At 42.1% G+C, this 12,472-nt stretch overlaps 1 protein-coding gene across 2 annotated transcripts in view; it reads right to left on the bottom strand.

Annotated features, from left to right (window-relative positions):
• SALL3 (spalt like transcription factor 3) overlaps window positions 1–11,291 on the bottom strand; it is a 22,561-nt gene extending 11,270 nt beyond the window's left edge. The window contains exon 1 of one of the 2 annotated variants that reach the window (XM_033058239.2): window positions 10,907–11,291. In XM_033058239.2, coding sequence (XP_032914130.1) covers window positions 10,907–10,985 — 79 coding nt within the window. In that variant the 5' untranslated portion in view covers window positions 10,986–11,291. The remainder of the gene's footprint in view (window positions 1–10,906) is intronic. The other variant, XM_033058220.2, reaches the window with a different exon arrangement.
• Between the last annotated feature and the right edge of the window lie 1,181 nt (window positions 11,292–12,472).

Consider the following 12,472-nt stretch of genomic DNA (forward strand, 5'->3'; position numbering starts at 1 on the left):
CTCATGATCTTCATGTATCAAAGATGGTATGTATAACATAAGCTTTCCAAGGCAACCTTAACTACTGGTGCCCACTGCCAGGAGGTATCTATGTGGACCTGTTCAGCATTTCAAAGTAATAAGCAGGCTAGTATACTTGTTCTCAAACTCAAAGAAATGGCCGGAATTTGCATTTGAAATATAATTTCTGAAAAAGATATGAGGAATGCAGCAGTATAGCTATTTCTTGCATAGTCAGTGCTCAGCTCTGTTCTCAGTTAAATAAATAGCTAGTTTTGTGCTGTCTCAGGGAGACCAGGCTCCTGCCTGTACTAAGTGGGGGTCTACATTTCTGTTTTGTATTTCTCCTTCCCTCAACTCCCATACCTTAAAAATAGTGAGAATACTTTTCAAATCCAAGTTCATTCACCTTATCATCTATCTGCCTTGAAATAGTCAAGGACTCCTTTAGAAAAATATTTCAAATAATGCTGAAGAGTTGCTAGGGGTTTTCTTCTCCCCAGTTCAACCTCAAACTAGACATATTACAAATCTCACCACAGTACTTTCCATTTAGAATAAATGAAATAAATTATTCTGGCTAAAAAAAAAAAATCTAACAAGTCTCAATCAAAGCTTCACTTCCTTGTACAGGTGACAAAAATGGCATGGAAGTAAATGCTGCTTTGCCACGGGTGATGGTGCTTTCCTGCACAGCATGCTGGTGTTACTAAGATGCTTCACAGACTGACAGCCTGTGGTCTCAATCCAACAAGTCCTACTCAAATAAGTAGCCTTTACTCACGTCTGAAACAGTGCTGCATTTAATAGGATTGAAAGAGTACAAACTGGCCATGCAAACAATCAAGCCCAGAGGTAAAACAAGAAAGGCTAGAAATGCCAACTGATAAATATTTTTCAGTATGTACCCACACTGGACAAATGGACATTGCTTCCATAATTCACAAATGCAATTTCTAACATCCCTTTCAGTAGTACTTACTGATGTGAAAGCACTAAGACACTATATTTGCTATTGCTTTTGAAGTGTAAGTTCTCACTGAATTCAACAGGGAGTAAAGCTTAAAACCTTTTTACATGAAAGGATGTTTTTGATTCTTTGTTAAAACTCAGTCACTTAGTGAATGACAGACATCTATATCAAAATGTAATAATTAATTTAGAATTTAAAAATGTTAAAATGCTAAAATACTAAGCCACAAATTAATTTTGTTTTTTTAATTACAGGATGTCTGTTGCAGAAAAACATAGCATTTTTCCTTATTAATTTATGCTTTATATCTTGCTTTCATTTTCTGATGAATTACAAAGTGATTGAATCCATTAGGTAGTGAAGGACTTAATATTTTTTCTTTAAACTTTCCTGAAGAGAAACAGTAATTTTTGTTATTACAGTGAGGATGTGATACAGTAAAAATTTCCAAAGACTTTGGCAGAATTAAATGAGCACTTGCTTAATCTTACCGACATGGGTTGAATTTTGCAGTTCTTAGTTACACAAAAGGTGTTGAATGGGAGTTTTGTCAAGCAGTCAAGATCTCAGCCACTAATAACCTCTCAGTTATTTTCTTTTTCTCATTAGCAGTCTAACAGCTAGCAGACTAATCTGAAGCTGCTACACGATGCAAGATGAATTGCAGCACATCAAGCTTCCCCTATGAAAACAGGTGAAAAATCTCAGGCAGCATCTCTCAGATGGTTCCCGAGATGAGCTCCTGAGCAGGTACCAGCCCACAGAGCCACTGTGGCTCCAGCGGCACTGGCACTTTGCGCCAGCGAGGTCTGGCCCTAAAATTAGCCCATGGAAATTCAAACGAAGGCATTTTGAAAAAGGCACTTTGGGGTGGTGATACCTGAAGCCATTCAGGTGCTCTGGTGACTAACCAAGGGATGCGAGGGTTGATGCCAGGAGCCTTTGCTCTATGCCCCTGACTGAGTGCACCCACCAAACACTTTCCAGGCAGGGGCAAGGAGGATGGTGTTGGCCCGCTTCCTCAGTGCCCAGGTGGAAGGCAGATGTCACAAAGGGTGCCCTGGGTCCTTTAGTCACCATTGGGAAATGTGAAGTTGAGAAAAAAATGGTCACTTCTGATTTTACACACAGAGGGTTTGTAAACCTGGCTTTACTAGCTCTGAATTTTTATTGCCAGCATAGATCTTTCTCCTCTGTGCGAGAGGAGAACTTTTTGTATGATATGAAGGGAAAATACAACGAATGGGTGCTTCAAAAATGTTGCTACTTTTGCGAAAGAGACTGAAATTAGGCATCATATGGTAGTCACATTAATTCCTAAAATGTATGCTGCTTATTAAATGCCCCCTTTCTTAGAACTATCTGCTTCCAGTCTGGAAAAAGCCCTAACCAAATACTGTGTTTAATTTTTGGTCCAGAATCTTTTCATTTTGTCCCATCTTAAATCAGTTCTAGTTCCGCACAAGTAAATTACCTGAAAAGAGCTTTTTCAATTATATTAAGTGAGGACTGTTACAATAAAATTATCTCTGATTATTCAGTATTTTCTTTTTCTGTTACTCTGTGTCACGGAATTCTCAAATTATGTGTGATTCATAGGACATTTGGGTAAAATCAAGTAGGAGAATCAACATTTCCTTAGGCTTGCACATATTTTAAATTGCTGATACCTTCCTGAAGCATTCAAACACAACTGTCTCGTAAAGGAATTCAACAAATGTGGGAGTAAAATATTTTCCAAAGCTTCTTTTTAGACTATACGCAATTATACAAATGAAACCATGAAAGTGTGTTGTATGAATTACTATTTTTTCTGCATTCAGAGCTCTATAATAAAGAGTTAATTAATATTTTCTAAATGTAGTAATTTCTTTCAGGAAGATGAAAAACCCACTGAGAAGCAGTGTAGAAACTGTGAAGAAGTTTCAGAAAAAATTGCATATGTTAGCATCAGCTAAAGCTAAAATGTCTGTTAACTAGGAAGACAGATGTATAAAATGCTCTCACATGCAAATCCAATAATCATTTGTGCAGCTCACAGCATTTTGTGTATTTAAACAGCATTATTATAAACAAAACTCTGAGCCTCATGCACTCATACAGGACAATTAGTTACTACTCCTACCATCGCAATATTTATTTTCCCCCAAACACAGATTAAATAAAGTAACAATATATACTAAAGAAACCCCACAAATTTGTTTTAAAATTATATTAATTTGGAAACAGTAGCCTTGTAGCAACATATTGATCCTGGAGAAGAACAGTACTACTTTTTCCTTAGCTCTATCATCTCTTACAATTGCCAGAGCTGTTAAAGAAAGTTTTCTTAAATTGTTGGAACACGTTTATTTTCTTGCAAATTAATTCTTTTTAACTCTTTATGATAGCTTTGAATCCCATAAAGAAAGATGAATTATCACATACTGAGCCCAAGCTGTGAAACAGGAGGAGACAAATAGAGACCCCTACTGTGTTTAACAATGTAGAAGAAATTCCAGACTCAAAAGAAAAATTTTCTGTCCTTTTTCTCAGCCCACAAAAGCTGTTAGTAAGGATTTGAACAGTGGAGGGCACTCTTGCTATGCAGAACCCGGTGCTGACCTGGCACTCACGGTTTGATCTATTCAGTAGCCTGGATCTCAGAATTTGTTAAGTAACAGCCACCTGTGGCACAGGCACTAACTGTACTCTGGTTAAAACATTTCGGTTTCTAATCTGTGCAGCGAAGCCCTTCACTATATCAAACACTGGTGCCTTTCTCTGTGGACGCAGATGTGGAACAGATGCAAGCCTCACAAATTGTTTGTAATATCTGTGCAAGATATCATATTAAATAAGACCTGTGTTATGTTTTTCAAAGTCATATAAACAGCTAGTCGGTTGGCTGTTATGGTACAGGTACAATAATTTCAGGTCGGGTAGAATTCGTGTACAGATAACACGGGTGTCTGTAGGAACTAAGTTTATTTGGAATGCATCGAGTTTCATTGGGAATCCTAAAAAAACCAAAAAATAAAAGCTAGGTAAATGCTTCTAATACAGTTGATATGAAAAAAAAAAAGAATAAAGGAACCCACCAAACCAAAACAAATAAACTAGAAGAAAGAGGGAGGACCATAGAGATTCTGCATTGCTTTCCTTGAAAAGTGTGTAATTAACTACGTCTTAAACTGCACAACTCTTAACACCCTGCATGAATTAACGAAGCCAAGCACTTTCTGAACAAGCACAGAAAGGAGGACAAATTTGGTTTTGGAGGCTTGCAAGACAAGGAGCTAATGTGAGGACTGAATCCTGCATCTCCTAAGTATCTCAAAACTGAACTTATCAGTTCTGGTCTCCTTCGAGTAAAATTACTCACAACCAGGAGTGCTTGAAAAAGCAAACCTGGAGTGGTTCAATGCCAGCTGTGCAGCTCAGTAATTTTGGTCTTTCACTACTCCATATACTGCAGTATTGCCCAGGAAAGCAAAGCCACAACGATGTCGACAGATCCTTTAGCTTTTATCTTTCCAGTTTTGGAGACATTAGTGAATCACAAATTCATAAATGAAAGCTATCAAATGGCACCAGGACAAGGGGTCTCCTGAAACGCTGAACAACGAGTCAATTTTGATTATCTGGAACAAAAATACGGCAGCACCTGCAGGGTTAATTAAGCAGTTCAAGATGCTGGGCTTCACAAAAGGAAACCTTTTTCCTACTTTAAGGACTGTAAACACTTGTGCTGAACTAGATGGGCATTTGATAAGCTGTACAGCATGTAGCAAACTCCGAGGGATCTCTAGTTAACACTCAAATTCAGTGTTAACACTTAACAGAACAGTGGTAAGCCGTGCTGCCAAGGTCAACTGCACAGATGTACTAATTGTATTATGAGCTTGACATCTAGTGGCCACCCCTGGCAGGGCAAAGCAGGCAAAGGTTAAATCAGCAAGCCTTGTCAAAGCACTTCTAACTACCCACCCTCGGGGAGAGGAGACTTGGGGAAGCTTTCTGGCGCTCCGCGATCCCACCTTCTGGCCGGCATTCCCCGGCGGAGCTCCCGCGGCGCGACCCAGCCGCGCAGCGCCCACCTGCGCCCCCGCTCCAGGGGCTCCGCAGCCTGCCCGAGCCCCTCGGTGCGCCCGCCTCCAAAGTTTGGAAATGTTTTTTGTGCTTCCCTCGCAACCAGTGGTAGCTTTCAGGTTTTGTTGGGTATTTTTTGGGGGGGTGTGGGGAGTGATGAAACTGGGGGTGCGGGGGGAGGAATGTGCTACACGCACCAATGTTAGAAAGTGGTAATAAGAATTTCGGAAAGGTTTTTTGTAAAGATTTAGCTTAGGCTGTAATAATAAATATTGTTCAAGTATACTCACTTTTTGCGCTCTAAATATAGCAAGGAAATAGTAAAGTCCCCTGTCTTTAATCCTCCATCTTTGCACTTTTTAGCTCAAAAGAAACAGACTTTTAAAATGTGCTGCATTATGGTTTTCTATCAGCCTTGCAAACATCTATCTTTCTGGCTTTCATGGTTTTGAAGGGTATTTCCTTGATAAGAAGAAACGTTCTCTAGGTTTAACAGCACTATAACTGAATCAGCTCCCAAAAGTACATTTTGGCCTAAATTCCCTTTTTTGAATTAGTGGAGAACCTTCCCCACATTCAGTGGGAAATTTTAAGAGCACAAAGGAAACAGGATTGGCATTGATGTATAAAATTCAATATGAATGTATTGCTAGAACTAGATTTACTAGCGCTTCCTCTGGAAAAAAATGTAGACAATTACTCTCGTTTTACAAATACAATATAATAAAATGAATTATTTTTATATGCTTTATTGCAGAAACTGTGTCAGTACTTAACAATTTTAATGTCATGCCTGACCTGGTTTATTATCAGCAAAAGTGATTGACTCATGCCCTGGCTGCTGGATAGTCAACAGATATGCTTGTCTGTGTTTGGCAGACAACAAATCAAATGAAGGAGAGATATCAGGAAAATCTTCCCAGGACTCAGTCTATTTTTCAGATGGCACTAATACTCTTTATTAATTAGTTTATTTTTATTCTTTTTCTAATGCCACATGTGTTTTGAATTGTAGCTTTTCCTCTATCTTAGGCAAGGAAAAGCAATTTTCAGCACCTAGATGTATGCATATTGATAGCTTAATTACACAGAACTTAAACAAACACCTTTCAAAATTTCCTCCCTCTCACTCTGGAAAAAGTGCTTTAATGTCTACCTCAGGACATGGTAAGACTTCAAGACGAGCATCATCAGATAAAATCTGACCCAATTTTGTCTACTTCCATTGTTATACATACATCAGCAAATTGGCCGATGTCTGTAGTTTCCTTATTATTCCAAATATTTTTCTATGGCTGACACAATTCAGTGCAGAATATTTTTTAAATTATACAAACACAAATGTTACATAGTTTGAACATGAATGGCAAAAGTATTTAAATAAAGTTTCAATTACCATTTCTAATCAAAGGGACTATTTATAGCGATACTAATTTGGCCTTTATTTTGCAAAACAAAAAGCCTTCTCTTACACTTACCTCAGAACCAACATTTGCAAAAATCACCTAAGTTTTATGTTTACTGACAGCTGCTTGTGACTTCTCAAGTTTGAAATGCAACAGTGTCTAAGCAATAGAGAATAACCTCAATTTCATATGGAGAATGTCCCCCCAAAATGTGTTTTAACCCTCCCTTACACACAGATGGAGTCGCCACCCTCACATGAGGCTGGCTGCTACATGCTGAACTGTGTCTTTGCTGTAGCTGAGCCTGTGCGTCTGTGTACATACTCCAGAAGAATACTAAGTCCAGTCACCAAACTGCCCAAAACTGCACAGCCCAATCCCACTTTATCAAGACGAAACAGATCAATTAGTTTAGACTATGTTGCATGTATTGAAGAGTGGGAGAAAAAAGAGGTCCAATATTTTTTAAAATTACTGCAAAAGACACATTAGAAAACTCTCTTTACACAGTTCACTACAAAGATATCCCTTCCACCTCAGGCTGAACAATGATATATCTTTGCCAGAAACTTCACATGAAGAAGTCCAAAGCACCATTTGTCATCACTCTTACCAGAACCTCACTTGCACACTCTAAGAATCACTTTTCAGCACTAAAAAAACCTAGCCAAACAAACAAAAATACAAAACAAACCCCAACCAAAATATTAAAACCCAAACAAAACCCCCACAAACAAAACACTTTCTGTTATCTCTACCTTAAAAATACAAATGCTATGTCCATGGTTTAATTTTAAAATTCATTGGAGTTGAAGCATGTTTATTGTATCTACAATTCTGATTCGTTTGTAATCTGTTGAATTAGGCAAGTGTATTAGAAATATAATTCCAGCTATTACAATGTGTTACATTTACTGTGAAACTGAGATTATTGTATTCTACAGGCAGTCATCTGAGTCCTGCTGTTGCTGTTTTTAAATGATTTCCAGCAGATCTTCCCATTTAACAACCTCAAATTGTGGGGGTTTTAATATGTATTTTTGTTCACTCTTCTACACTGCAATTATTCAAGAAAGATATCATCATCAGCTATTTGTTAACATTTCAAAATTATTTAAAAATACATTTTTCAGCATTTCACTTTTGGGAATTAAATTCAAATGATTTTGAGGGTACAGTTGTAGTTGATGACATACTAATCATCTTCAGATTTCCAACAGTTTCTCGCCACCGTGACAATGTCCTGTTTGAATGTAGTTGTGCTATGCTGTAGCCCAAGCAGGCTATAAAATTATTTGTTTAGATTCTAAAACTTTTTTGATAACATTAGCATGAAAGTTCTACTGTGACCAGTCAACTTAAAACCTGGCCTAATATTTGTCTTCCACCCTGCACCTCAAACTTCCAGGTTTCTCTCTGTTTCTATGAGTGTCCCTTCACTGTGAGGATTACATTTATGAAACATTAATTTTTAAATGTTTCATTTTATAAAATCTATTTAGAGGTGATATTAAACATGATTTCATTAAATAAATAATAATCTTCATTTGTTTAGTCTTGCATCAAGTCCTTTGGAGACAAGGAGCAAAACGAGTGAAAAGGCTACACATATGAAATAATACTTAAACAGTTTGCTTTCTTAAAATGACAAATATTCTTGCGCTGTGTGAACTATTTTTGGCCTGTTGCAAAATATACTCAGGAACTGTAGCAATATCTTGATCACAGCTGTGAACAGAAACGAAGAACACTGACTTGACAAGAAGTGCTTTAATTCACGAGATTTGGAACTCTCACTATATCTGGCCTATAAAATTGCTTTCTAGTATGGCAATCGTTAGGCTTCCTAACACAACGTGTAAATGATTTACATTACGCTAATGTGCACTAGATAGCCCTCTGCTCCTGCAGCCTGTCTCCACCTTGTTCACGTTTCTCAAACGAAAGTGCAAACCCAACTTCAGCTTGTTAATTGTTAACTATCAAGAGTTTCACTCTATTAATTAAAATATGCTTTAATAAAAGGAAACATACCACATTTTGATAACAGCCTTCTAAGGCTGAAAAGTATTTTTACATTGTTGCATTTTAGGGCTGCTGTGAAAGCCGATTTTGTGCTATTCAGGGACCACAATAATAACGCTTTAAAATTCCTCACTGGGATGCAATGTAGTCCTTTTGATGGAAAGACTGTCTTTCTCATTCGGCAGAAATAAATCCATTCATTTGATCATGTAGTCATTGAGGGCAATACAAAACAAACCAAGTGTGAGAAATTCTATGTGATGAAGTAAACAAAACAAAACCCCCCCAAAAAGGGGAAAAAAAAAAAAACATTTCCATGACAAAAAGATTCTTTGTCCTTAATCTACCCACCATATGCAAGCGTTTCTTTTTAGCATATCTCTTGTTCTAATCTCGGGTGACATGGCTACATAGATAAGATTCACAAAACAAAACAAAAACCTAGTTTAACAATTTTTTTCAATTTATTAACTCACCAGGAGTGTCACAATGAAGTAGTGGGGTTTTATTTTCCTGTATTGAAACGGATTCAGAGCATGTAAAAGTTTATAATGTTAAAGATAAATTCTTAGACCTAGAGCCCAACCCAACAGAGATTGGCTCAACAAATCTTGCTTTCATAATAAAATACTAATTGTTCTATATTAATTTATTTTACACGACTACAATTTCCTAAGGAAAAAAAAAATTGGAAATGCACTCCTTTGCTCCTCCACTGTGACAGAAGGAAGCATTTCTCTGTGTGCCTGTTATTGTCAACACCCAAATGGGTTTTCCTGGAGCAGTGGCAGGAGCCCCCTTAGCAGCTCTGGACAGTGTGGGACTTGCTCCCTGCCTCCCCAAACACCCTGGGAAGGAGCAGGAGGCTTAACAATTTGCCAGTCTGACAGATGTTTTAACCTGATGAAGTGGATTCACGCTGCCTTAAGCTTCAGGGCTGTAAAGTTCAGATACAATAGTCAAAATCCTGCTCAGGCTTCAACTTTGCCGCTTTTCTCTCCTCACAGATGCAACTTAAGAGTAATTATAGTTTTAAAGCAGGAAAAGGACTTTTTTGTTTTCCTTTTGGAAGGGAGAGGAGATAATATAGAGAAGTAAGAGGCCTACACAGAAAGCCGAAAACATTGGGGATCCCGCTTGGTTATGTGAGAAACTAAGAAAGCAGTGGGCTCTATGCAAAGAGGAAAAGAAAAACTTTAAAGTGGAAGCTCTCAACTTAGTCCAGAAGAGAGCATGGGCTGCGGTGAGCCTTTGCACGCTGCAGTGCCAGGCACTACTAAGGAAATTAAAACTAATTTTAAAAAATAATAAAAAAAACAAAAAAAAAGGAAAAAGGAAGAAGGAAGAAGGAAGGAAACCCTGCAGCCCTTATTCCCGAAAAGAAAATTATAGCAAAGTGGAAATAAAGCAAGATTACTCTCCAGCTTTGGACACTTGTTCACTAGCAGCCTGGCAGCCCAGATGCATAAAAGCAAGTGTGCGTGTGCCTGCGTGTGGGGAGGAAGCGAGGAATGGCGGATGGGCGAGAAAATAACCCTTCCCCACTGCCTACAGCCTGGGCGACAGGGGCTGGTGGCGGTGGTGGCACTCCGTGTCACCTACCACTGATAATAATTACAGTCGCAGCAGAGCCAGGAGGCGAAGGGGGGAAGGCAGCGCAGGGGGGGAAGGCTAAAAGCTGCTGTTCAATCCTCTCGAAAATAATGAAACCAACTCCCCTGGCCCCGCTCACCCGAGAGGAGGCACGCTCCTGCCACGGTCCCCCCCGGTCCCCCGGGGTGAACGGGGCGAGCGGCCGGGGCAGCCCTCGCAGCCTGCGCGGCCGAGCCGGGGCCGTGGGGCATCCCCGGGCAGCGGCCGCCGCGGGGCTGCCCCGGGGCCCGGCAGCCCGCGGGACCTCCCTCGGCCCCGGGCAGGGCACCCCGGCCCCTGCCGCCCCAACTTTTCTGCCGGCGATGGGGCCAGGGGAACATGGCTTCTGTGCGCTCCGAGCCTCCGCCGGGAGGGAGTAGGAGGGGGAGAAAGGGGGTACCCAATAACACAGGGAGAAGGAGCACAGCGGAGAGGAGGAAGAGGAGGAGGAGGAGGCAGGCGCTGCTCCGGGGCGCCCGTTCCTGCAGCTGCTGGAGCCCGGGTGAGTGGGGAGGGAGGGCCGAGCCCAGCCGCCGAGCCCAGCCGCGATCAAAGCGCTGGGGAGGCCGGGAGGTTGCTGCTGGGAGGGCTGGTTAAGCAGGGGGTGGGCTACAGAAACTTGGCTAAACTGCGAACTTCTCAGTTCTGCTGCCTCTTTCCCCGGCTGCTCTAATTCCCATTCTCCCGCTGCAGAGTAATTGCGCTCCCATGTTCACCATCACCATAAATTCACCTATCTCCGTCCGAAACACACTCACAAAAAGAGAGAGAGAGAGAAAGAGGCGCCGGGAGCCCTTACCGTGCTCAGAAACTACCTCTGCTTGCAGCTCTTCGTCCGATTTGAGATGCTGGGGTTTCGCTTGCTTTCGACGAGACATGCTGCTAACTGAGCCGTCTTGACTCTGCTTTTTGCAGAGGCATCAGCGACGTGGAGGTGGCAAGGAGGGGGGAAGGAATTGGGAACGAAGTAAAGGGGATTGGGGGTTGGAAATAACTGTTCACAAATAAAAGTCGAGTTGCAAAACAAACCAAACAAACAACAGAAAAGGCAACCAACACCCCAGGGAGAAAAAAAAAAAAAAGGCAAGGCTAACCAGTCAGCCAAACTGGGAGTGAGTGAGTGAGTGCGCGGGTGAGCGGGTGAGCGAGCGGGGGATGAGCCGGGCGGGGTGTGCGCGGGGCGGCGGGGTGTGCGCGGGGCGGCGGGCTGGGGCGGCTGCGCGCAGCGCGCATGGGGCTCAGTAATTATGATTGTGAATAATGCATGGCGATTAATGGTGCTGGGGGCGAGCGCGGATTGGCGCGGCTCCAGCGGACTCAGGCTGCATATGTAAATGAAGGACGGGGCTCCGCAATTAGCCGCTTCGCTCCGCCAAATGATGCGTCTCCCCGGCACCGGCAGCGCCGCCTGCGAGAGGCACCGACCGCGTCGGTGGCGGCGGCAGCGGCAGCAGCGGCGGCAGCAGCAGCGAAGCACACACGCACCACGCAGGAGGGAATCTGTTTTGCACACACTTTACACAACATATGTGCAAGGTTCACTTGTTGGGAAAGGTCACGATCTTCGCTTCTCTGTCTGTCGTGCTTTCTTCCCCCCCGTCTCTCAGTTTCTTTTACTCTGCTCTCTGCTTTTTTATTTTGCTTTTTTCTTTTCCCCCCTTTTTCTTTCTTCACATCACTCTGCGTCCTCTGCTCTCTCGGTCTCGCTTTCCTCAGAAGTTGAGCTGCAAAGCATCTGATTTCTGTGTATATGTGTGAGTAATTTCTTCCCAGGAGGAAAAGAAACTTTTGTGTATGCCTTTTCTTTTTCCTCTTCGGTGTGCTTTCTTTTTCGGCGTTGTAGTGCTCTTTCGCCTTGATCTTCACATGCTTCTCTTTAGCTCTTCCTCCATCCTATCTCCTTTCCCGTCGCTCTTTCTGTTTCCCCTTCCCGGCTGACTTTTGTTCTCTCCGCTCTCGAAAGCGCACGCACACGCAGAAGACCTTGGGCAGTTTTGTCTTTCACCTCTCCCTGCTTCTTTGTCTTGCAGCTTCTTTCTCCAAGCAGAGACTCCCCGTTGGTGGTGGTGGTCACTTCCTGTTGTCCATTGGTAGGAAGTTTTTTTTCTTTCTCCCTCTCTCTCTCAGGTTGTAATGACTTTTTGTGACACTCCTCACCCTTCCGCCCACCCACCCCCCCGGCTCAGCCGTGTGTCCTGTTAGCTAATGACAGCGGGCTCGCGTGTGCGCCGATGAGCAAGTCCTTGGTCTCCAGCAAATAGTATGGATCGTCTCCCAGTTTTGGGGGGTGGGGGTGGCTGTTGTTGTTGTCGTCGGGTGATCCCCCCTCCCCTGCCTTGCCTCGTTCTCAGCGGCGCCGCCAGCT

The sequence above is a fragment of the Catharus ustulatus genome, chromosome 1 (genome assembly GCF_009819885.2).
Source record: "Catharus ustulatus isolate bCatUst1 chromosome 1, bCatUst1.pri.v2, whole genome shotgun sequence".
In the NCBI taxonomy this organism is placed as follows: Eukaryota; Metazoa; Chordata; class Aves; order Passeriformes; family Turdidae; genus Catharus; species Catharus ustulatus.